The following is a 26,394-nucleotide window of genomic DNA, read 5'->3' as shown; positions in this document are numbered from 1 at the left end:
AGCAGCACGCTTCCCAGCGTTATGGTTGGGAATGTCTTGGCTCTAGGGGCGAGTGGAATGGCTGAACGGGTCTCTGCTTAGCACGAAAGGGGGCCGAGGCGTGCTTGGCTCCTGCAGATGCTGCTTCATGCCGCCCGGTCGGTGTTGGAAGGAAGCCGCGCGCTGGCTCTGGGTGGCTGGCCCGGCTGTGGCAGCCGATGGCCTTGGCGGGGTGAGGCTCTGACAAGCCATCTGGCACACACCGCCTCCTGTGCTATTTATAGCAGCACGCGCGGAACGCCTGCAGCCTTTGCACCGGAGCGCAGCGAGTGGGGTGACTTAATGGGATAACTAGCTGCGTGAGGTGCGGTCTAGGGTGTAGGGCACCAGCCGGGGAGTCAAGAGAGCTGGCTCCTGGTCCCAGATCTGCCACAACTTCTGGGTGACCTTCGGCAAATCAACCCCCCACCCCCAAAAAATCCTCTTTCCGTTCCTGCTCTTTGTCTTGTCTGCTCTCTGATTATAAACTCTTGAGGGCAGGGACAGTCACTGCAGAGGTTTATTATGTACGGCACCCGGTACCATGGGACCGGCCAGACTGGATCAAAGCCAAGGGTCAGCCAGGCCAGTGTCCTGCGGCTGAGTGGCTAAAAGATCCCCCCCCCCGCCTAAGAGGGGGATCCACAGGAAGGTGTAAGAACCCTACAGTAGCAGCTGTGGGATAATCTGCCCTCCTGACAGGTCTCATGCCGTTCTCTGCTAGGCAGAGATTGATGGAAGCCCTGTAGCTGGCAGTTTAATGCCCCTCCCAGAACTTGTGATTGTTAGTTATGATAATGCTGGAAGGCTGGATAGCCTCATCCACAGAAATGTCCCATCGCTTTCGGAATCTTCTTAAGTCCGTGGAGTCCGCAATTTCATGTGGCAGGGAGTTCCACAGTCTAATCACACTATGTGTGGAAAAAGCATTTTCTTGTATCAGTTTTGAATTTCCCACTGACTAATTTCATTGACCAGTCCTTTGTCCCTGTTCTGTGAGAGAGGGAGAACAGTGGCTCCCGAGCTCCCTTCTTGAGCCCAGTCATTATTTTAGCGTGTCCCCTCTCCTTTCTCCTTTCTGAGATGAACAGTGGGGCCCTGATTTGGGGAGCCTGTGGTGCACTTAAGTGAAGCATTGGTGGGCTGACTGCTGTCACACGTGTGCTAGCACTTGCTGGTATTTTCCAGGACCGTTACTCTCAGCATGCTGGGGCCCTGGGGATCATGGCAGCACTGGTTGTGCACCCTGGAGGCCTTTTCTGTGTGATGAACTAAGTTCAGGGCTGAGGGATTAGATACCCCTCCTGCAGCTAGGACAAATGTAGGGAACCCCATTCCCCTGGGAATCAGAGATGTGTCGGACTGGAAGGGACCTCAGGAGGTCATCAAGTCCAGCCCCCTGCGCTGAGGCAGGACCAAGTAAACCTCGACCCTCCCTGACAGGGATTTGCCCAGCTTGTTCTTAAAAACCACCAGTGACAGGGACTCCAAACCTCCAGAGCCTGTTCCAGAGCTAACCACTCTGAGAGTCACAAAGATTTTCCTAATATCTCACCTAAATTTCCCTTGCTGCAGATCAAACCCATCACTCCTTGCCCTACCTTCAGTGGAGATGGAAACAATTGGTCACCATCCTCTTTATAACAGCCCTGAACATATTGGAAGACAGTTATCAAGTGTCCTGTCCCCCCCACCTGCCCCCAGGTCAGTTGTCTTTTGTCAGGACAAAACAAGCCCAGTTGTTTTAACCTTTCCTCAAAGATTTTCTGAGCCTTTGATCATTTTTGTCCACATTTTTCCTAGTGTGGCACCCAGAACGGGACACAATGCACCAGCTGAGGCCTCACCAGTGCCAAGCAGAGCAGGACCATTACCTCCCGTGTCTTACACACACGACATTCCTCTTAATACAACTCAGAGTAATATTAGTCTTCTTTGCAGCTGCATCAGATTGCTGGCTCATCTTCAATTTGTGAGCCTCTGTCACCCCCAGATTGTTTTCAGCCGTATAACCATCTAGCCAGTTATTCTGGATTTTGAAATTGTGCCTGTGATTTTTCCTTCCTAAATGCAGTATTTTGCACTTGTCTTTACTGAATTTCATCTTGTTGATTTCAAACCAATTCTCCAATTTGTCAAGGTCATTTTGAATTCTAATCCTGTTCTCTAAAGTGCTTACAACCCCTGCCAGCTTGGTGTCACCTGCAGATTGTATAAGCATACTCTCCAAGTCATTAATGAATATATTGAATATTACTGTATCCAGGACTGACACTCCCCCCCGCCGGGACCCCACTAGATATGCCCTCCCGGTTTAACAGCAAACCATTGATAACTACTCTGAGTACGGTCTTTCAACCAGTTGTGCACCCATCTTATGGTGATTTCATCTAGACCACATGTCTTTAGTTTGTTTATGAGAGTCATGTGGGGCAGTGTCAAAAGGCTTACTAAAATCAAGATATCTCACATCTCCTGCTTCCCCCCATCCACTAGGCAAGTCACCCTGTCAAAGCAGGAAATTAAGTTGGTCTGGCATGATCTGTCCATGACAAATCCATGCTGGCTGTTCCCTAGCACCCTATGAGCTGCTAGGTGCTCACAAACTGATTGTTTAATCATGTGTTGCAGTATTTTTCCAGGCAGCAAAGTTAGTCTGACTGGTCTATAGTTCCTCTTTGTTCCCCCATGTAAAGACAGGCATTATGTTTGCCCTTCTCCAGTCCTCGGGGACCCTCCCCTCTCACGGGGGCCCAGAGCCCCAGTTCCAGCCTGAGCCCAAACATCAACACCGCTATTAACTGAACAGCCGCGGTGTTCAATTGCAGCGTAGACCCCTCCTGTCTGTCTCAGGTGCCTCCAATCCTCTGTCATCACAAATGACAACCTCCCTGCCCTGGAGAGTCTTCCTGCCTTCTCAGGAGCTGTTCTGGGGCAGAGACCTACTGGTCTCCTTCCCACAGTGAGAGAAGATTCATTTCCCCAGCACCCCAGGGGGACGTTCCTCCTTCTCCTGTCAGGGAGCAGCTGGATAGGGCACAGCCCTTCTAGTATCCCACTGCCCCCCATAGTCTCTGCTTTCTCACCCACTGCCCGAGCTTTGCTACATGCCTGAGAGCTCACAGCCAGCCAGAGGCATGAAGGTGAGATTGCCCCTCTCCCCAGTCCCTCAAGGCCCACTAGTGCTACTTCCTAATCCCACCCATCATGGTATGGTCTCATATGGAACCGCCCCACACTGGACCTGGAGTCCACCATCCAAAGAACAGCCGGGGTTTCCCTGGACACAGGGATAAACCAGAGCCAGTTGAGAAATGGAATCTTCGTCCCCAGTAAATTGCAACATTCCCACATGTTTTGTCCTGATGCAGGATGAAAGGTTGAACTATCAAAACTTTTCAGCACCACTGGCTTCACTTCAGTTGGGAAAAGTCAGAAGAAAACATCCTGCTAACCTGTTGCATCCGATGAAGTGAGCTGTAGCTCACGAAAGCTTATGCTCAAATAAACTGGTTAGTCTCTAAGGTGCCACAAGTACTCCTTTTCTTTTTGCGAATACAGACTAACACGGCTGCTACTCTGAAACCTGCTAACCTGTGTCTTGTTTGGATTTTTGGAAACAAAAACAACAACAAAAATCCATTGGTTTTCCAACTGGGTTCTGAGGACTTTCCGGGCTCTTCCCCCTTCTCCACTGGGAACCCCCACTCTCCCACACGTTGGCCCCTTCTAGCTGGAAACCATAAAAAAGTGTGAAATGCATTTGCCCATTTTATCACACCTATTTACCTCCCCTTGACCCACCCCCGTTCTCATTCCAGTGGGAAAAGTAGGGCAAAAAGCCTTGAAAATCCCCAAACCAAACGGAAACACTGAAAATTTTCAATGTAACAAAAAATGAAAACCCAACACAAAATTGTCAAAGGGGTTCAGCGGCGCTGCTGCTCGCCCCTCAGAAAGACACCGTCCAAGCTGACTGGCTGCCATGCAGCCCCATTTCCAGGGACAATGTTTTGTTAAATGTTGACCTGCGCTAGGCAAAACCTTTTCCTCTGCCAGTGAGATCAGCGGGCTTGGCAGGGTGGGCACGTCCAAGAGTAAATACAGCGCAATGCAAAACCACCAGTGCAAGAGGGCAAGTGGAGAGCATCGCATGGCGCTGCCAGCTGGAGGGGTAATGCCAACACGGAAATTTTACAACACTGCGTTGAGGCCAGATGTGGACCCAGTATAACTACGGCTGCTATACCAGATCAGTACCACCCATCGTGTGGACAGAGTTATACTGGGAAAAGGAGCCTTATATCAGCAGAGTTTATTGCCCTTCACATCACACAGGGATTAACATGACAATACAAATCATAATACTAAAACAATCCAACAGGAATTACGACCATTCCAGATCAGTGGCGACGTACATGTATCTATTAGGGCCTAGCGGGTCTTTTAGAAAGAGGGACATAGCCCGAATAACAAGCCTGAACATGATCAGCGCGAGGCAAGAGGTAAAACTGGCATGAGCGGGTAATCTGCAGTACAAACAGGTGAACAACAGGCTAGCATGCCTTTGGCGTGACATCTAGGGGTGAAAACAGACATGCATAGGCAAAAAGTTCACAATCTCCCTGTCAATGTGTTTTGTGTGTGGTGTTAGTCCTCACCGTGTAGCTTCCTGCCAAGTTTTAGCCTCCAGCCAGGTTTGCTGAATGCCTTCAGACTCACCTTCCAGCCTGAAATGTCACAGAAATAAAAAGCTCCCCATCTATGGCGAGCACTTCTGGCTTAAGAAGGGCAGTGCATAACAGTCCCATGCGTGTTATACATCTTCCACTATAAACAAAACCCTGGGTTCAGGGAACGTCCAGGCTGCCTGAAGAAGGACGCTGAAATCAAGAGGAATGGTGAAGAAAAGTCTAGTCGTGCCACATTAACTCTGCCCCAGTACATATACAGAGACAGTCTAGTTACACAATCACCAACTATTTTCCAGTGCAATTCCACACCGCACTTTTTTCTGCAGGCAGATACAAAAGTGTGACCTCTTGTGCTCTAGTTTTTACTTCTTTAGGTTTGTACACACAGCTGACAACCCGTAGGGCACATCTACAATTCCTGGCTTGGGTAGATCATAGAATCATAGAACCACAGAATATCAGGGTTGGAAGGGACCTCAGGAGGTCATCTAGTCCAACCCCCTGCTCAAAGCAGGACCAATCCCCAATTAAATCATCCCAGCCAGAGCTTTGTCAAGCCTGACCTTAAAAAACTCAAAGGAAAGAGATTCCACCACCTCCCTAGGTAACGCATTCCAGTGCTTCACCACCCTCCTAGTGAAAAAGTTTTTCCTAATATCCAACCTAAACCTCCCCCACTGCAACTTGAGACCATTACTCCTCGTTCTGTCATCTGCTACCACTGAGAACAGTCTAGATCCATCCTCTTTAGAACCCCCTTTCAGGTAGTTGAAAGCAGCTATCAAATCCCCCCTCATTCTTCTCTTCTGCAGACTAAATAATCCCAGTTCCCTCAGCCTCTCCTCATAAATCATGTGTTCCAATTCCCTAATAATTTTTGTTGCCCTCTGCTGGACGCTTTCCAATTTTTCCACATCCTTCTTGTAGTGTGGGGCCCAAAACTGGACACAGGACTCCAGATGAGGCCTCACCAATGTCATATAGAGGGGAATGATCACGTCCCTCGATCTGCTGGCAATGCCCCTACTTATACATCGCAAAATGCCATTGGCCTTCTTGGCAACAAGGGCACACTGTTGACTCATATCCAGCTTCTCGTCCACTGTAACCCCTAGGTCCTTTTCTGCAGAACTGCTGCCGAGCCACTCGGTCCCTAGTCTGTAGCAGTGCATGGGATTCTTCTGTCCTAAGTGCAGGACCCTGCACTTGTCCTTGTTGAGCCTCATCAGATTTCTTTTGGCGCAATCCTCTAATTTGTCTAGGTCCCTCTGTATCCTATCCCTACCCTCCAGCGTATCTACCTCTCCTCCCAGTTTAGTGTCATCTGCAAACTTGCTGAGGGTGCAATCCACCCCATCCTCCAGATCATTTATGAAGATATTGAACAAAACCAGCCCCAGGACCGACCCTTGGGGCACTCCACTTGATACCGGCTGCCAACTAGACATGGAGCCATTGATCACTACCCGTTGAGTCCGACAATCTAGCCAACTTTCTATCCACCTTATAGTCCATTCATCCAGCCCATACTTCTTTAACTTGTTGGCAAGAATACGGTGGGAGACCGTGTCAAAAGCTTTGCTAAAGTCAAGGAACAACACGTCCACTGCTTTCCCTTCATCCACAATGCCAGTTATCTCGTCATAGAAGGCAATTAGATTATTCAGGCATGACTTGCCCTTAATGAATCCATGCTGACTGTTCCTGATCACTTTCCTCTCCTCTAAGCGCTTCAGAATTGATTCTTTGAGGACCTGCTCCATGATTTTTCCAGGGACTGAGATGAGGCTGACTGGCCTGTAGTTCCCAGGATCCTCCTCCTTCCCTTTTTTAAAGTTGGGCACTACATTAGCCTTTTTCCAGTCGTCTGGGACCTCCCCCGAGCGCCAGGAGATGTACGTGCATTAGCTCTGACTTAGCTAATGTGCTAAAAACAGCCTCATGGCAGCCGCGGCCTGGGCTGGCCAGCTGAGCACGCGCCTCGGCTCTCAGCTGGAGGTGTCGTCGAGTGACTAGTCTGAGTTGCCACTTGAGCTGGTGCACGCACAGCCACCTCTAGCTGCTGTGGGGACATAGCCTGTAACCCATGCCCATGAACCAACACTGCTCTTGAAACCTCCCTCGACCATGAGTCGACACGTCTGCCACAAGCAACAGCATCTCAGAAGAAGCCAAGGCCCCCTTTCAGGTCCCCCGTGGCCTTGCAGTGTGGCAGCTATTTCTAACCAAGGGCTCTGCAGCGAGTGCCAAAGCTTACGGCTCCACTCCGCTCCCCTGCTCTGATTGGAGCTGCAGAGAGAGCGGTCTTTCAGATGAGCCACTGCCAGGCTTTCTGGGTCAAACCCAACTTCTCAAACTCTGGCAGGGCTTACGAGGGAGCCGGCGCTCTGGTGTAACTGACTTCCTAAGCCTTTAGGGTGAGGTCGGGTCTCCACCACACAACAGGCCTTCCGCTGACGGCACCCTTCTGGGGGCTCAGAGCCCCCTGACCCAAATGCTGGGGAAGCGGGACGAGCTTGGTGCTGCGGCAGCCTTGTGCAATGCACCCCTTAATTCTGAGGCCTGGTTCTTGTGGGGCTGGGGAATATTTGTGACGATGCTGCAGCAAACTGATTGCAGGAGATCCCTGGCATGGGGCAGGTCTCTGTAACCGAGGGTGGGCTGGAGAAGAGGCAGCAGGGCCCAGCAGGAGTCGTGCTCTGTAGCGGTGGTGCCCAGGGAGAAGCTGGTAGGTTTTACTCTGACGTTTCTATTGACTGTAGCAGAAAAGCCCCAGTCACCGCCCGCTGCCACCCGCTCCCCTGGCCTCGATCAGACCCAGGCTGCTTCTCCCTGCTCCCAGCCCTTTGTGCTAAGGAAACCCTGGCCCTGGGCATGGGCCCCGCTGGCCCAGTGGCTAATCTGCCACTGCCCTGGCGGCCCATCAGTTAGACCCTGTCCCCTCCCCTCGGACTGGCAGCTGAGTGCTGTGCCTGATGTCACCCGGTGTCTCTCTCCACCCTGCCTTGACTGGGGGGTAGGAATCCTGGCTCTGTTACCTGCCCCAATAGCACATCCATTCTTCCTGGAGTTTTCCTGTCCTGTGCTCCAGGTGCATCGTTTTTGGCAGCTCGAGCCAGTGACCACTCAATGGAACTGGGCTCCGGGAGAGCTCAGCCTCCCTCCATATGCGGCTTCAGAGAGGAGCAAAACCAGCCTGCAAGCACAAAGTAGCCCCCACACCATCGCCAGCTCTTGCAATGTACTGTGAGCCTCACAATGTTTGGTGTTGCTCTTAAAGCCCCAGCTCCTGGAGTCATGTTAGCTTGTTAGACTCCCAGCTTTCTTTCTTTTCTTTTTTTTAAGTAAATTTTTAACCCTCCTGCATGCAGAGGACAGCTTGGGAACGTGATCTGAGTGTGACCCTGACGGCTCAGAAACGAGAACCTGAACTTGATTGTATTTTTCTAAAAATCTCATGACTTTTCAGCCAACCTCATGATTTGTGAGGTCCTGACCCAGGATTTCTGAATGCTCAGGGTTGGCCAAACTGCCTGACTTCCAACCAGACACCGGTGGAGTGTTATTAGTATTTTTAATATTATTATTATTAAACTGCGAGAGGGGAAGGATGGCCCAGTGGTCAGAGCACTATCCAAAGGCTTGGGAGAGCTGGATTTATATTCCTGCTCCTCACAGACTTCCTGTGTGACCCTGGGCCAGGCATGTGGTCGCTCTGTGCCTCAGTTTCCCATCTGTACAATGGCGATAACAGCCCTGTCCCATCCCGCATGGGAGTGTGAAGACAAATCCCCAAAGCTGGCCAGAGACCAACAAATCCCTTTCACGACAGTTTTCAAGAGTTCAAAATCTGTTTTTGTTTGGCCTTGGAACCAAACCTTGGACACGTATCAGAACATGAGTTTTCAGATCCAAAGAGTCAAGGTTGAACTGCAGGTCTCTCTCTCTCTGTCTCTGACCAGACACCTTCCCCTGAAAACTGTCAAGCTTGATACATTTCCACTAAACAATGTGGCTTTGATGAAACAGCATTCTGGAACTCTTTCTTTGAAGCCCAAATAAATACCTTCTAATAAACACATTAAAGACTGTGAGGGGCGCAGAAACTCCAGTGAGGAGGCCCTTAGAAGTACCGTAGATAAATATGTTTTTATTATTTAATACGTTTAGTCGTTTATTTGCACTGCAATCATGCCTCGAGCCCTCCAGTGCTAGAGGTGTTTGAACGAGCACTGTGAGAATTGATTGTTTATGGGAGAGACAGAGAGAATCTCCCCCTCATTCTCCTGCTCAAAAAACACGGAACCAAGAAAAAAAGTCCCATCGGCTAGAAACATTCAGGAGCGAACATTCCCCTGCGGGAGCAGCCAGGCCTGAACGAACGGAGCAACTGTCAGAAAGTACCATGTGGCTGACAACAGGGTTTGAATGAGAAGGGTCCGGCAAGCTGGCCTGGCTCCCAGCTTAGTCAGCTTTTGTGTAACACTCCCCACACCGGCTGCGCTACTCCAGAGCAGGACAGCTTGTCCCTGGCTTTGTCTTTATTGACTTACGCACGACGACGGCTTCACGGCAAGCCACAGAACCAGTTCGAAACCTGCGTTAGCGGCTGCGAGGGACGAACTGGAGGCTGCTGCACAAGTTAGTGGTGTTTAGGCCAACGCCCCCGGGAGGGAAAGGTGGAAATGATGGCCTGACCCTTCGCGGCTAATTGATTTGCAGGTCAGAAGGGACCATTATGGGCACGACCCTCTGCACGGGGCGGGGGGGAGACTTGCTCTTGGGCCAGGAAGAAGACATGGCCCTTTCAGGCAGGCCAAGTGAAGCAGGCAGTGCCGAAACCCCATTACTGGCGGCTGGAATTTCTCCCCATCTCTCCAGCCACCAGCAGTGTCAGTGTCAGGCACAGAGTCCCGGAGCGCCTTGGGGAGGGGCTGAATGTGAAAAGCACCATGGCCTGACGTCTGGCAGGCTGCATCCACCCACCCCGCCCAACCTGCCCCCGGGAGCAGCAAGCAGCAAGCAAAGGGAAGGAGAGCCGCCCCGCCCTGCACCCTGAATCACAGCAAACAGCTCCCTCCTCTGGGCCTCACGACCTTTCCAAGCCAGGTTTCAGAGTAACAGCCGTGTTAGTCTGTATTCGCAAAAAGAAAAGGAGTACTTGTAGCACCTTAGAGACTAACCAATTTATTTGAGCATGAGCTTTCGTGAGCTACAGCTCACTTCATCAGATGTATACTGTGGAAACTGCAGCAGACTTTATATATACACAGAGAATATGAAACAATACCTCCTCCCACCCCACTGTCCTGCTGGTAATAGCTTATCTAAAGTGATCATCAGGTGGGCCATTTCCAGCACAAATCCAGGTTTTCTCACCCTCCACCCCCCCACACAAATTCACTCTCCTGCTGGTGCTAGCCCATCCAAAGTGACAACTCTTTACATAATCAAGTCGGGCTATTTCCTGCATAAATCCAGGTTTTCTCACATCCCCCCCACCCCCATACACACACAAACTCACTCTCCTGCTGGTAATAGCTCATCTAAACTGACCACTCTCCAAGTTTAAATCCAAGTTAAACCAGAACATCTGGGGGGGGGGGGGGGTAGGAAAAAACAAGAGGAAACAGGCTACCTTGCATAATGACTTAGCCACTCCCAGTCTCTATTTAAGCCTAAATTAATAGTATCCAATTTGCAAATGAATTCCAATTCAGCAGTTTCTCACTGGAGTCTGGATTTGAAGTTTTTTTGTTTTAAGATAGCGACCTTCATGTCTGTGATTGCGTGACCAGAGAGATTGAAGTGTTCTCCGACTGGTTTATGAATGTTATAATTCTTGACATCTGATTTGTGTCCATTTATTCTTTTACGTAGAGACTGTCCAGTTTGACCAATGTACATGGCAGAGGGGCATTGCTGGCACATGATGGCATATATCACATTGGTGGATGTGCAGGTGAACGAGCCTCTGATAGTGTGGCTGATGTTATTAGGCCCTGTGATGGTGTCCCCTGAATAGATATGTGGGCACAGTTGGCAACGGGCTTTGTTGCAAGGATAAGTTCCTGGGTTAGTGGTTCTGTTGTGTGGTATGTGGTTGTTGGTGAGTATTTGCTTCAGGTTGCGGGGCTGTCTGTAGGCAAGGACTGGCCTGTCTCCCAAGACTTGTGAGAGTGTTGGGTCATCCTTTAGGATAGGTTGTAGCTCCTTAATAATGCGTTGGAGGGGTTTTAGTTGGGGGCTGAAGGTGACCACTAGTGGCGTTCTGTTATTTTCTTTGTTAGGCCTGTCCTGTAGTAGGTAACTTCTGGGAACTCTTCTGGCTCTATCAATCTGTTTCTTTACTTCTGCAGGTGGGTATTGTAGTTGTAAGAAAGCTTGACAGAGATCTTGTAGGTGTTTGTCTCTGTCTGAGAGGTTGGAGCAAATGCGGTTGTATCGCAGAGCTTGGCTGTAGACGATGGATCGTGTGGTGTGGTCAGGGTGAAAGCTGGAGGCATGCAGGTAGGAATAGCGGTCAGTAGGTTTCCGGTATAGGGTGGTGTTTATGTGGCCATTGTTTATTAGCACTGTAGTGTCCAGGAAGTGGATCTCTTGTGTGGACTGGACCAGGCTGAGGTTGGTGGTGGGATGGAAATTGTTGAAATCCTTGCAACAAACCCCGTTGCCAATTGTGCCCACATATCTATTCAGGGGACACCATCACAGCCAGAAAAAGTCACATTGGAAATTCGGCACAAATGTGTACCAGGGAGGGGAATTAAAACCCTGGAACAAGCTCCTGGGGCTGCGGGGTGGGGAGTGGATTCCTCATCTCTTGATGTCTCCAAATCCAGGCTAGACGCCTTTCTGGAAGCCGCTTTAGCCAAATACAAGGACAGGAGTAAGGGGGTGGAGGCCTTTGCTCTCCAGGAGGTCAGACGAGATGCTCTAACGATGATCTAACACTTTCGAGCCTTAGAGCTTGTCTGCACGCTGCAACGGTCTCGCTCGGGGTGTGAAAAGACACCCGCTGAGCGCAGCAAGCGCTGTAATGCGTCAGTATAGACTGTGCACCAGCGCCGGGAGCCGCGCTCCCACCGCCGGGAGCCATTCCCCTCGTGGAGGTGGTTTTGTAGAGAGCTCTCCCAGCGCTCTGCCGCAGCGACACAAGCCACGTTAAAGTGCGGCCACGGAAGCGCTTTATCGTTGCCAGGGAAGACGTGCCCTTAGACGCTAAGAGTCCAGCCGTACCCCAGGCAAGGTTCTCCCATCGCTATGGGGCTGCCCTCTAGCAGGAGCAGAGAAGCAGGGGCACAAGTCCCACCAAGAGCTGATGTGCTGTCGCTGGCAGCCCACAGGGCCAGCGTGCCCAGGGGGTGGAGTCCAACAACCCAGCCACCCCCGCCCAGCCACTGCAGGGTGCCCCCCTTTCCCTGGGAGCCGGTGGGGCCCTGGCTGGCTCCCCGTCAGGAGGCGATGGCAGAGAATTGGGCGTTTGGCAGCAGATGGGGCAGGCGAGCGCCAGGACAGGGCAGTGACTGTTATGCTGACAGTATAGGCCAGTCGATCCCCAGCAGACTCTGTGGCCTAAGCCAAGCCTGGCTGCGTCCTTACCCTGTACAACCCCCTGGAAACCGAGCTGGATCCATCCGCTGGCTGGTGCTGGGACAAAGGGGAGGCTGGTCCCCTATCCGGCAGCTGCCGCCATGACTCTGAGGGTGCAGCTCCTTCCCTGCCCCGGCATCCCCGCCCGTTCCCGCAACGCCCCCTGCACTTTGGTCAGTTGTGGAGGGAGCCCAGCACTGGTTCCAGGCCTGGGCCTAGAGGGTCTCTGTGCTGGGGGCATTCCGGGGGGGTCCCCCCACCCCACAGCCTTCACGCCAGGCTAGCTGATGCAAAGGGGCTGCAGAGCTGCACTGCACAGGGTCATCAGGGAAGCGTCACAGCACCGTAACTACGACGGGAAGTGGCAGAGCTGGCTGGAAAATGGGAGTCTCCCTGCTGACCATCTGCCCCTCATTGGGTGGAACAGTTCCCAAACTGTGGAGTTCAAGTCCTGGTCCCCGGCGGAATGATTCCAGGAGAGCATTTGTCCCGGATTCCTTGGGGCGCCGCTTGGTGCCTGCCCGAGGCCTCGGGGTGGGATCAGCCTCTTCCAGGTTGGGGGCTTAAGTGGCCTTAGGCCCCCTCACCACGAGGCCCTGCCCCTTCTCCTTCTCCTTCTCCTCCTCTTCCACTGAGGCCCTTCCCCTGGCCAGGCTGAAAGCCGGAGCTGGGCCATGGTAAGAGCCGCCCACGGAGCCTGGGCCGCTGTGGGGAGCCCAGACCCTCCACCCACAGGTGCCAACTTCCATTTTTCTGGGTGAGTGCTCCACACCCCCTCTCTGCCCCTTCCCCCGAAGCCCCACCATCACCCCGACTCTCTTCCCACTCTGCCCCCTCCCCAAGAGCACTCTGCCCTGGCTCCACCTCTTCCCACCCCTGCTCCGCCCCCTCCCTCCAGCGCCCCACCCCCGCTCCACCTCTTCCCGCCCCTCCTCCGCCCCCTCCCTCCAGCGCCCCACCCCCGCTCCACCTCTTCCCCCTCCAGCGCCCCACCCCCGCTCCACCTCTTCCCGCCCCCGCTCCGCCCCCTCGCTCCAGCGCCCCACCCCCGCTCCACCTCTTCCCGCCCCTGCTCCGCCCCCTCCCTCCAGCGCCCCACCCCCGCTCCACCTCTTCCCGCCCCTCCTCCGCCCCCTCGCTCCACCTCTTCCTGCTCCTGCTCCGCCCCCTCCCACCCACTGCCGAACAGCTGATCCGCAGGGGCTGCTGAACAGCTGATTGGCAGGTGGCTGATGGAGTCGGTGTCTGTGCCACCAAGCATCTGGGGTTCCCCATAGCAGCCCGGGCTCCCTGGGCGGCTCTTACCATGGCCCAGTGCCGGTTTTTGCCCTGGCCGGGGGGCAGGGCCTCAGGGGGAAGAGGAGGAGCAGGGCGGGGTGGCCACTGAGTGGGGCAGGCTCCTGCATGTGTTCCACTTTGCCTTTTGAAAAGGTGGTCACCCTAGTTCTCCAGTGTCCCCCCACTGCTGGTGATTTTATCAGTCTCACAATATTTAGTATTTTTTACTAAATCACCAGCTCCTGGAGCCTGATGATTCTGCAGAATCTCAGCATTAGACAGACAGTGAGCACCTAGCTCTTAGCCTTGTCGGGAAAAGTGGGACACTGAGCCGCTTGTGAGCTCAGAAAATGGGAGACAAAGGAACGGAACCCAAACTGGACAGCTTTCACGGCCCTCGCCCGCGGCTTGGAGCCTGGCTGTCGCTCTCTGAATGCCTGGCATGGGAAATGCTGCAGGGATAGTTTCTAAAGCTGACCTGGGAGCTGCTACTAGCCACTTCCTCAAGAACTAAGAGGAGAGCAAGAGTCTGGAGAAGAAAATACGGCAGCTTCAAACTGCCCCGCGAGCTGCAGCAGTTTCTGGAATTGAACATGTTTGCTGATTTGATGAGCCACAAGCTGCAGCTGAAAAGGCAGCCAGGCTCCCGGGGCAGGAGAGGGGGAGCGTAACCCAAGGGACCCCGCTGGAGAACGCTCAGAGTCACAGCGGCCCCTGCTGGTCCCTTGCCGCTCTGTGAGCACAGACAGGCGGAGAGAATTTGATAACTAAACAAGGCAGCATGAGGGTTCTAGCTCTGACACTAGGCTTCCACCCAGAGATCACCAAGCACTTTGCAAAGGCACCAGAAAGTATCATTAACCTCCCTTTACCGATGGGGAAACTGAGCCACAGGGCAAGGAAGTGACGTGTCCAAAGGTCACAGCTGATCAGGGCTGTCTCTAACTTCCCAAACAATAATGCAAAAGCCCAAGCATTAATGCCACAGCACAGTTGTCAGAGAATTCCAGCGCTGGAAAGGCAGGCATGGCCTGAAATTCAGGTTTCCCCACAACAGTCACTCAGCATTAGTGCATGTGAGGCGCCGGCAGTAGAAATGCTGCTGTGAAAGGGGTAGGAAGACTCCGAACTCAAGTTATTTTCTAAAAAGAAAAGGAGGACTTGTGGCACCTGAGAGACTAACCAATTTATTTGAGCATAAGCTTTCGTGAGCTACAGCTCACTTCATCGGATGCATACTGTGGAAAGTACACAAGATCTTTTTATACACACAAAGCATGAAAAAATGGGTGTTTATCACTACAAAAGGTTTTCTCTCCCCCCACCCCACTCTCCTGCTGGTAATAGCTTATGTAAAGTGACCATTCTCCTTACAATGTGTATGATAATCAAGGTGGGCCATTTCCAGCACAAATCCAGGGTTTAACAAGAACGTCTGGAGGGGGAGGGGGTAGGAAAAAACAAGGGGAAATAGGTTACCTTGCATAATGACTTAGCCACTCCCAGTCTCTATTCAAGCCTAAGTTAATTGTATCCAATTTGCAAATGAATTCCAATTCAGCAGTCTCTCGCTGGAGTCTGGATTTGAAGTTTTTCTGTTGTAATATCGCAACTTTCATGTCTGTAATCGCGTGACCAGAGAGATTGAAGTGTTCTCCGACTGGTGTTTGAAAGTTATAATTCTTGACGTCTGATTTGTGTCCATTTATTCTTTTACATAGAGACTGTCCAGTTTGACCACACTTCAATCTCTCTAGCAATGCCCCTCTGCCATGTACATTGGTCAAACTGGACAGTCTCTACGTAAAAGAATAAATGGACACAAATCAGACGTCAAGAATTATAACATTCATAAACCAGTCGGAGAACACTTCAATCTCTCTGGTCACACGATTACAGACATGAAAGTTGCGATATTACAACAGAAAAACTTCAAATCCAGACTCCAACGAGAGACTGCTGAATTGGAATTCATTTGCAAATTGGATACAATTAACTTAGGCTTGAATAGAGACTGGGAGTGGCTAAGTCATTATGCAAGGTAACCTATTTCCCCTTGTTTTCCTAATTACCCCCCCCCCTCGACATTCTTGTTAAACCCTGGATTTGTGCTGGAAATGGCCCAGCTTGATTATCATACACATTGTAAGGAGAAAGAAAAGGAGGACTTGTGGCACCTTAGAGACTAACCAATTTATTTGAGCATGAGCTTTCGTGAGCTACAGCTCACTTCGGAGCTGTAGCTCACGAAAGCTCATGCTCAAATAAATTGGTTAGTCTCTAAGGTGCCACAAGTCCTCCTTTTCTTTTTGCGAATTCAGACTAACACGGCTGTTACTCTGAAACCTGTCATTGTAAGGAGAGTGGTCACTTTACATAAGCTATTACCAGCAGGAGAGTGGAGTGGGGGGAGAGAAAACCTTTTGTAGTGATAAACACCCATTTTTTCATGATTTGTATGTATAAAAACAAACATCTTCTGTATTTTCCACAGTATATATCTGATGAAGTGAGCTGTAGCTCATGAAAACTTATGCTCAAATAAATTGGTTAGTCTCTAAGGTGCCACAAGTCCTCCTTTTCTTTTTGCGAATACAAACTAACACGGCTGCTACTCTGAAACAAGTTATTTTCTATCCAACTTTGCTTGGTTTTGGGACTGTGAGATCAGAGCAACCTCTGGGAATGTCCCAGGCTGAGGAGCTGTCCTAGGAGGACCATTCAGGGGGGCGTGACTGGGGCCTGGGCCAGCCCCCATGGGGGGCGGAGAAGGAGCACCACCTAGGTCTGCTCCTGCCCTGCACCTGGGGTCCTGGCTGCCAGCCCCACACCCGAGGCTTTGTTGCTGGCCACGCGCTCAGGGCTTTGCTCCCAACCCTGGCTGCTGGCCCTGTGCCCAGGGCTCCATGCCTGCCCCCATCTGTGGCACCAGGCTCAGCCCCCTTACTCATCTGCGTCCCCTCCTCCTGGAGCCGCAGCCCTGGCTCTGGGGGGTGGGAGGGCACAGACAGGGGTCGGGGGGGCGCGAGGTAAAAAGTTTGTGGACCACTGCTCTACACTGTTGTGATGATCTTTGTACAAAACACACCTAGTGAGGCAGGGGCGTAGCCACGGGTGGGCCTGGGTGGTCTGCAGCCCACCCACTTAGCACCCAGGCCCACACAAATCTGAGCAGGGGCATGGTGCTGCCACAGTGGCCCGGAGCATCACTCGGGCACCAGAAAGCCAGGACGGAGCTCTGCGCCTGCCCAGCAGAAAGCTACGCTCCAGCCACTCTGCCCTGCCATTGTCTGAGCCGCCCCATGCACCTGCCCAGCTCGGCAGGTGAAGCCCTGTCTGGGGCACCTGGGCTAGGAAGAGGGCATCGGGGGAAAAAGTGAGTTAGCACAGTCTGTCATTGCCCATCCACCCCCATTTCCACTCCTAGCTACGCCACTGTTGGGAGGCATCGTTTGAAGATTAAGAACTCGCTGGCCAGTAACACCATGGTGCAACGTGTGCAGCAACATTACATGCTAAGTTCGGACCATGCGATGAAATCAGGACTGAGGGGTGTTTGCCAGACGAGTCCGGGGAGGGGGTGAACCTGTTTCTCAAAGACAAAGCACAAGCTGACGCCTCTAGCCAGGTGCCATCAGAGCTGATGGGCCATCACCTGCCAAGTGGCCGTTCTTTGACAAGGAGAGGGGCAGGGACACCAGCTCTGCATCTTAGCAAGCAGCAGCCTGGACCCTCTCGCCCCCCAGCTCCATGCCTCCTTGCTCTCAGCTGCAAAGAACTTTATCCAGGGGTCACTCTCGGGAAAAGCCATGTCCCAGGGTGACTGTAAAAGTGAGGGGCAGCTGCAGCCCACCCATCTTTCTCTTTTCACCTCAGCCAACGCAACAAGCAGCCGTGGCCTCTGGGAGCAGATCTCGGCCTGAGAGCTGGGTCAGCAGCGCTACGAGACACACGCGGCAAGGGACTTCACCTTGAACCAGGCCGAGTTTGCTCAGTTTCAGAAGCGGTTTATCTTTGTTTTTCTTGTGACTATTTCTGACCTGCACTCACTTCAAGTCTCTCTCTGTGTAAGTCACACAACTTGTTTTAGTCTTTAATTAACATGAAGCCAGTGATGGGAATTGTGGGGGTAACTCCGTTTCGGGCGGCAGACCAGTGCACTGATCTCCTTAGAGGCGCAACAGACCTAGGGTATCTGGACTACCCAGGAGAGGGCTGGCCAGTGCAGAAAACACTTGTGGGGGACGGGGGGGGATTCAGGACCGGGAGCGTGTTGGGGTCACCCTGCGAGTAGTAACCAAAGGCTGCTGGAAGCCAGACTGTGGCTGGTGTTTGCTGACAGTCTGCTGAGGCCGGAGCTGCTGGACCAGGGCTGTGGCTACAGACACACACTTGGGGTGTGACCCGCACGCTGTTTGGCTGTTTGTGAGCGGCCCGGGTGGGAGCTATGGCAGCGAAGCTCTGTCAGGCGCCCCAGGTTGCAGGGCAGGGCTGCCGTAGCCCCTTGCTGGCCTGGGTCGTGCCCCGCAATGGTAGAGCACTCCTTGGAGATGTTAAAGGGAAATACTAGGATATTCTGCCCCCCGGTACAAGCTCTGCAGGCAGAACATGTTGAGCTGGTGTCCTTCCAGCTCAGCTATTCAGCCTTGCCAGCTGGGGCGCTGCGTGGAGCTAGGAAGCTGATTGCCTAGGACAAGCTACAGGACTGGGCCTTGAACAGACCAGACAGACACAGGGCTGAAAAAAATAAAGAAAGGCCAGAAAAGCCCCTAAAAACCCCCAGACCAGCCCTTCCAAGGGTCTCCTCATCACCCTGCAGAAGCACCACAAAGGGGAGCACAAATCAGGTGTGATCCCGGCAGCACTTTGCTCGTCGTCAGTGCCTTTTCTCTGAGGCGCTCCAGATGTGTAATAGTCCTGAAATTAGCAGCATATTCCTTGCCCCCCCCACCCTGGCAATGAGGGAACGCTGGGGTGGGGGTGGGGGGGACTTGCCCAAGGTGGCTGAGTCAGCCCAGGGACCCATGAGTTCCGCTTTGTGGCCCAGAAGGAAGCTGTGCTACTCACCTGAGCTGGTCGGCTGGACTCTGCCCACGGACCTGCCTTCTCCTGTCTCTCCAGGTCCTTGATGGATTCATAAATGTCCTCAGATTGGCTCTTGCTGAGAGGCTGCAGGGAAAGCAAAGAGCCCACTGCGGTCCCCGCCCTGCGTGACCCCATGTGCCCAACACTAAGTCGGGGGTTGGGGGTGACCCTGGCCAGGTCCTCCAGGGACTGCGTCGGGCGCATGTGCTCGATGGGGGTGATGTGCAGCGCCGGAGAGTGACTGCTCCTCTTTGCACAGTGAGGGTTGTGAAATGAGCTCAGCACCGGAGGGGAGTCTTTCCCCTCTCCTACAGCTCGAGTCAGGGTCTCGCCTTTGAAGCTGGTGTCTTTGCAAGCGGGCCCCAAAGTTCCAGACCCTGAGCACAGGGACCTAGCCCCCAAGTCAGTGTCGCGTTCATTGGCATCCACTTTGTGCTGCTCTTCCTGCTGAGCAGTGCTCAGGAATTTGTACTCGTATGCCAAAGGCTGGTCTTGGCCAGCCCTGGCTGGCTGTAGGACAGTTGTCTCCATGGCATCCCTGGAGACCAGCTCTCCAGGGGTCTCTGGAGGAAGCTCAAACACACTGGTTGGCCGGCTGACTGGGGGCAGCTCCTTCACGTACTTTGCCGGGATGTAGAACGGCCGGGCGTCCTTGCTTTTTTTAACATGCCACCAGTGATCATTTGTTCTTCTCAACAGGACGTACCGCTCATTGGGCTTTATGGAAATGAGCGTCCCGTCCTTAGCCACGTACTCAAACTCGTACTCCACTAGGACGCACACATCCTCCAGAGCGCCGGCTGGTTCCATGTCTGGCTGAGGAATCCCTGCACCTTGGAGCTACTTCCTGTGAACGGTTCCTGTTTCCTCCGCCTGAAAGACACGAAGCAGGGAACAAGTTTACAACCCGCTAGCCCTGTCAGAGCCTGCTTCCCCCTGCTCACTGATGCAGTCTCTTTCCAGTCACTCTCTTTACTCCAAAAGACCTGATTTCAGCTGAACCCAACCATCACCTGTTAACAGGGAGAGGAATTAACCAGCATAGGTGTAGTTGGACTTTTATATTTGGGGGGCAGGCTCCAGTCAAGCCAACGGGGCCGTGCCTGGGGAGGGCGCGGCAGTAACTCAGAGCCTTCCCCATCTAGTGTCCCATCTCCAGCCATTGGGGAGTTTTGCTACTGGCTGTCACCGATGGGCCACGTGCCATTGTAGGCAGTCCTGTCATAACATCCCTCCATAAACTTATCAAGCTCAGTCTTGAAGCCAGTTAGGGTTTTTGCCCCCACTGCTCCCCTTGGGAGGCTGCTCCAGAACTTCACTCCTCTGATGGTTAGAAACCTTCGCCTAGTTTCAAGCCTAAACCAGTTTATAGCCATTTGTTCTTGTGTCCACATTGACACTTAACTGAACTCCACTGTTTCTTATATATATACTTCCTGATATTTATCCCTCTGATGTATTTATAGAGAGTGATCCGATCTCCCCTCAGCCTTCGTTTGGTTAGGCTAACCAAGCCAAGCTCTTTGAGTCTCCTCTCATAAGGTAGAAAGAACAGGAGGACTTGTGGCACCTTAGAGACTAACAAATTTATTAGAGCATAAGCTTTCGTGAGCTACAGCTCACTTCATCGGATAAGGTAGGTTTTCCATTCCTTAGATCATTCTTGTAGCCCTTCTCTTCACCTGTTCCAGTGTGAATTCATCTTTCTTAAACATGGGAGACCAGAACTGCACGCAGTGTTCCAGATGAGGTCTCACCAGTGCCGTGCATAATGGTACTAACGCCTCCTTATCTCTACTGAAAATACCTCGCCTGATGCACCCGAGGACTGCATTAGCCTTTCCACGGCCGCATCACATTGACGACTCATAGTCATTCTGGGATCAACCAAGACACCCAGGTCTTTCTCCTCCTCTGTCGTTTCCAACTAATGAGTCCCCAGCTTATAGCAAAAATTCTTATTGTTAGTCCCTAAATGCATGACTTTGCACTTTGCACTGTTAAATATCATCCCATTTCTATTACTCCAGTTTACAACGTCATCCAGATTTTCTTGTATGATATTCCGGTCCTCCTCCATATTGGCAATACCTCCCAACATTGTGTCATCTGCAAATTTTATTAGAACACTCCCACTTTTTGTGCCAAGGTCAGTAATAAAAATGTTAAATAAGGTTGGTCCCAAGACTGACCCTGAGGAACCTCCCTCCAGCCTGACAGTTCACCTTTCAGTGTGACCCATTGTTGTCTCCCCTTTAACCACCTCGTTATCCATCTTTCAGTTCTCATATTAATCCGCATCTTCTCCAATGTAACCAATAATTTCTCATGTTAAAATATGTATCAAATGCCTTCCTGACATCCAGGGAGATTAGATCTACTGCATTTCCTTTGTCTAAAAAATCAGTTCTCTTCTCAAAGAAGATAGTACTAACTTAGGTATGTCTTCGTTAGCAACGTTAAAGCTCTCCCAGCGCTGTAAAAAACCCACCTCCACGAGGGGCGCAGCTCCCGGCGCCGGTGCACTGTCGACCCTGGCGCCTGACAGCGCTGAAACTTGCAGCACGCAGGGGGGCGTTTTTTCACACCCGAGTGAGAAAGTTGCAGTGCTGTAAAGTGCCCATGTGGACAAGGCCTTGGTTACCACCGCTTGAATCCAACAATTGCAACAATAATAGAAAAATCTACAATTACTTTCTATCATTTAGGCTACTTACTTTTTGCAGTTCATCAGGCTTAGAACAGATCATTTAACTGTAGGAAACATCCTAAAGGCCCTTTCTTATCTTAATCACCTGTTAATCACTCTGTTTATAAACAAAATTCTGACTCCCTGTCTCAGGGGCCCAAGTGTGACGAAGTGGGACTGTTCTTAATGTTTCCTCTGAATAGTGTGGGGGTGCCTCAGTTTCCCCTAGGCAGTTCTTAAGTATCTAGGGGGTGGAGTAAGGGTGTATGATCATTGCAGAGCCCTAGAGGGCAGGTGTGTGCAGGGGTCTGGACACAGAGAATGGCCGACACCCTGTTTCCTGGCAACTGATGGCCTGGGCCCTTCCCCCCTGCAAGGTGAGAGCTGAAGGGTTGGAGAACAAAGGAATCCGGTGACCACCTGGCCCGGGAAAGGGACAAAGCCCAGAGGAGGAGGGGCTGGAGGGGGTTTTCAGTTTGGGGCTGGCTGGGACATGGAGTGAAGGGCAGACGTGGTTGTCTGGCTCACTGCCCCCAAAATGGACCCAGCTGAGGGGTCCCGTTCTCTGCACCTGCAAGCTCTGTTTTAGACCATGTTCCTGTCGTCTAATAAACCTTCTGTTTTACTGGCTGGCTGAGAGTCACGTCTGACTGCGGAGTTTGGGGGCAGGACCCTCTGGCTTCCCCAGGAGCCCCGCCTGAGCGGACTCGCTGGGGGAAGTGCACGGAGGGGCAGAGGATGCTGAATGCTCCGAGGTCAGACCCAGGAAGGTGGAAGCTGTGTGAGCTGTGTGTCCTGAAGACAGGCTGCTCACAGAAAGGCGACTGCCCCAGAGTCCTGACTGGCTTCATGGGGAGCAGTTCCAGAGCATCGCCCGGGGACTCCGTGACAACTGGTGGCAGCGGTGGGATGTACTGCACCCCGTGGATGGCGCTTCCTGCAGTAAGTGACTGGGGAGCAGTAACACGAAGGGGGATTGCCGAGGACCAGGCCTGCTGAAGGCTCAGAGAGGAGCGGTTTCGGGGGGCGGTTAACCCCTGGGAGTGTGTGACCAGCGAGAAGGACTGTGCAGTAATGGGGTCCCCCTGGGGACTGCAGTGAGCAGTCTCAGGGGCGGAGGAGCCTGCAGCTTGGCCCGGGGAGAGAGAAGGACTTTTGCAGTAACAGGGTTCCCTTGGGGATTGCAGCGAGCAGTCCAAGGGGCGGAGGAGTCTGCAGCTCGACCCTGGCAAAGAGGTGGTGACCTCGAGAAGGGCTGGCACACTAGGGGTTCTCCCTGGAGACCGTGGGGAGCTGAGAACACATGGGCCTGTGAGTCCACAACAACTTAGGAGGAGCGGAGTGATGGCCTGTCACCATCTCCTTAAGAAGGACATTGTAACCCTGTGCAAAAAGAGAGGGTTGAGCGTTGGAAAGTTCACCAAAGCAGAGTTAATCGTGCAGCTGGAGGAGGATGACCGCTCTAAGGAACAGATTCCTGACCCCAACTGGGGCTATAGCAGGATCTGGGAGCAGCTGGAGTGGGAGCCAGGCATCGCCAAGACTCCTGTCCCCGACCAGACGGGGGTATTCACGATCGGGTTCCCCATCGGGGGATCGAGACGGACGGGATTGGAGCTGAGTCCGAGAGAGCAAGAGGACCCTGGGAGACAGCGAGAGCCCGAGAAAGAGCTGCAGAAGCAGCAGCAGCATGAACTGGCGGTGGTGGGGTGGAGAGGCCTAGGGGACCTCCCCGGGGTGAGTGGGGATAGATCCCGGGGTGCCAGTTCCGCAGGGAACCTCAAGACTAAATTGCTGCCCCTGGTTAAGGATGGGGGGGAGGTGGATGCCCACCTCACTGCCTTTGAGCAGGCTGGAGATTTGAACCAAGGGGACCCTGCGGAAAAGCCCCGGTGTCTAGCTCCCTTGCTGGGTCCCAAGGCCATAGACTCCGTCGGCCAGATAGTTGGGGATGTGGACAGGCTCCCACTCCTGACCCCAACCTATATGTCTGTGTGGAGTTTCCTGGGGCCAGGCCCCTCGGACCTCCAGTGGGAGCAGAAGGTGATGGTCAATGCGGAGACATTCTTGGGGTGGCCAAAGGGCATGGGCTGCATAAACCTTCCCACATGCGGCCTGCGAGTGCTATCGACCACCCCTGACCTAAGGGAGGGCGTGAAACTGGAAGGGCCTGGTGTAACTCCTACCAAGGAATGGGAGAGATGCTGGGGCATCCATGGGAACGTTGGTGGCTTCGAACTTCCCCAGGTCACCGGCTAAAGTGACCCCGCTCAGTTCGATCTCGAAGGGGGGAGAGATGTGACGAAGTGGGCCTGTTCTTAATGTTTCCTCTGAATAGTGTGGGGGTGCCTCAGTTCCCCCTAGGCAGTTCTTAAGTATCTAGGGGGTGGAGTAAGGGTGTATGATCATTGCAGAGCCCTAGAGGGCAGGTGTGTGCAGGGGTCTGGACACAGAGAATGGCCGACACCCTGTTTCCTGGCAACTGATGGCCTGGGCCCTTCCCCCCTGCAAGGTGAGAGCTGAAGGGTTGGAGAACAAAGGAATCCGGTGACCACCTGGCCCGGGAAAGGGACAAAGCCCAGAGGAGGAGGGGCTGGAGGGAGTTTCAGTTGTGGGCTGGCTGGGACATGGAGTGAAGGGCAGACGTGGTTGTCTGGCTCACTGCCCCCAAAATGGACCCAGCTGAGGGGTCCCGTTCTCTGCACCTGCAAGCTCTGTTTTAGACCATGTTCCTGTCGTCTAATAAACCTTCTGTTTTACTGGCTGGCTGAGAGTCACGTCTGACTGCGAAGTTGGGGTGCCGGACCCTCTGGCTTCCCCAGGACCCCGCCTGAGCGGACTCGCTGGGGGAAGCGCACGGAGGGGCAGAGGATGCTGAATGCTCCGAGGTCAGACCCAGGAAGGGGGAAGCCGGGTGAGCTGTGTGTCCTGCAGACAGGCTGCTCACAGAAAGGCGACTGCCCCAGAGTCCTGACTGGCTTCATGGGGAGCAGTTCCAGAGCATCGCCCGGGGACTCCGTGACACCAAGTTGGGAGAAGTCTCCTGTCTCCTCTGCAGAACTCATGACATTGCACTATCAGGCTGCCTGCCTGAGGCTTGCAGTTGGGGTTGGGGAGCAAACGTCCCCCTCCCAAACTCCGCCTATGTAGGAGCAATTCACTGAGGGGCATGGTGGATTCTCCATCACTGGCTGTTTCTCTATCAGCTCTGCTCTAGGCATTATTGTGGGGCAGGTCTCTGGCCTGGGTTATCCAGGTCATACTGGATGATCACAATGGTCCACAAGAGGGAAGTGAACCCAGCTCTCTCAGGTCCAGCCTAATGCCCTGACCTCTGGACCACCCACTGCTCTACTAAGCTCCTGAGGCCCATGCCAATTCCTATCTGAGTCACCAGGAGTCGAGTTGAGGCCGTGGGCTGAGCTGGACCACTTTGCTGCGCAGACCTGTTCCATCACATCTGGCTACCTCCTGAGCCAGCTGCTGAGCTTGCTCCACTGACTTGCCTGTTGTTCCTAGGGAAGCACAGAGCCCTGGTGCACCAGTATCAGATGCTCACCAGGGACGGGGGACATATTTTCAGCAGAGCTGGGTGAAAAGTGGAACTTCAGCTCACCTTTGAATTTCCGGTGGGGCTTTCAGAGCTGAGTCAGCCAGAGCCTGTCCCAGAAAGGGCCTGTTTGCTGGTACTCAGGGCAGATGGGGCCAAACTGTCATAAGAACAGCGATCTAGAAGAGCACCATCTAACTTGAGCTGAGTGTCCTAATCCATCCCCACACACGCAGCTCAGACTTAACCACCAGCTTCTCCAAATCTAGCCTGGATGGCAGACTGCGCATCACCTCCTCAGTCCCTTTGGACTCTGGGGAGCGGTGCAAAGCTTTCAGAGTGACCCCAGTGGGGTTTGCAAACTTGGGCCCAGCCTCAGAGTTTGGGTAATAAAAGCCGGCGAGTCCAGCTGAGTTGCCCTTTGAGGTTCTGAGACGGATCTGCAGCGGGTGTAATCTGTCATCGTGCCATTGGCTGCAGTGGACCAATATTAGAGGTAGATATGCCCAATGGCCTGTGATGGGATGGGATCTGAGTTACTATAGAGAATTCTTTCCTGGGTGTCTGGCTGGTGAGTCTTGCCCACATGCTCAGGGTTTAGCTGATCGCCATATTTGGGGTAGGGAAGGAATTTTCCTCCAGGGCAGATTGGCAGAGGCCCTGGGGGTTTTTCGCCTTCCTCTGCAGTGTGGGGCATGAGTCACTTGCTGGACTGCACCTTGAAGTCTTTAAACCACAATTTGAGGACTTCAAAAGCTCAGACATAGGTGAGAGGTTTTTCGCAGGAGTGGGTGGGTGAGATTCTGTGGCCTGCGTTGTGCAGGAGGTCAGACTAGACGATCATAATGGTCCCTTCTGACCTTAAAGTCTATGATTCTATACAGCATGACCTCCTACAGCTGCTGTACGTGTGCATTGCTGAACCAGACCCATGATTCACTGCCCAGCTCTCTCTGGAGCAGCTGCACAGTGTGTAACCTGCAGAACCGCTCCCAAATATGCATTATTTAGAATATACCCTGGCACCACAGAACGGGGGCACTCGAGCTTCTCAGTGAAATGTTATAAGACTTTTTTTGAACATAGGCCAAACAACATATTTTTACCCTTTAATCTCATTTTTGGAAATGAGTGAAACTTTCCAAAACAATTCAGCCTGAGACTGAGACCCAGCCTGGAAGATTTCAGCGTGAATGGCTGAATTTTGGCAAAGTTATAAGCAACCCATACCAGGGTCTTAGAATGAGAAGTATCAGGCAATCATAACTAAAGGGGCTGTTACGAGCACCCGCCCAGGAGTGGTGGACCAGGAAGAGAGGGGGCAGGGGGCTAGCGGAAATATCGTGGGGACTGATCTATGTTTCTGCCCCTGCGAGTTGTTCCCTGTAAACTGTGTGTGTGGCTGCTGTGTCTCCCCCAAGCTCCGGGTGCTTGGCAAGCCACCCCCGCAGGCCCCTCCTTGGGATGCTCTGTATGTGCCAGATCCG

General features: G+C 52.9%; 1 protein-coding gene and 1 long non-coding RNA gene across 3 annotated transcripts in view; one reads left to right on the top strand and one right to left on the bottom strand.

Annotated features, from left to right (window-relative positions):
* ARHGAP27 (Rho GTPase activating protein 27) overlaps positions 1-19,478 on the bottom strand; it is a 65,495-nt gene extending 46,017 nt beyond the window's left edge. For both annotated transcript variants that reach the window (XM_048830467.2, XM_048830468.2), the window contains exon 1: positions 18,651-19,478. In XM_048830467.2, the coding sequence (XP_048686424.2) occupies positions 18,651-19,478 (828 nt within the window). The remainder of the gene's footprint in view (positions 1-18,650) is intronic.
* LOC125626910 (uncharacterized) lies at positions 9,314-19,449 on the top strand. Its single transcript, XR_007353862.2, has 3 exons — positions 9,314-9,434; positions 17,460-17,650; positions 19,368-19,449. It is a non-coding gene; the product is annotated as an uncharacterized LOC125626910 (long non-coding RNA).
* Positions 19,479-26,394: the final 6,916 nt, after the last annotated feature.

The sequence above is a fragment of the Caretta caretta genome, chromosome 27 (genome assembly GCF_965140235.1).
Source record: "Caretta caretta isolate rCarCar2 chromosome 27, rCarCar1.hap1, whole genome shotgun sequence".
Classification (NCBI taxonomy): Eukaryota; Metazoa; Chordata; order Testudines; family Cheloniidae; genus Caretta; species Caretta caretta.
Note: the sequence above shows the minus strand (reverse complement) of the source record. Positions and strands in the feature narration are given on the sequence as shown.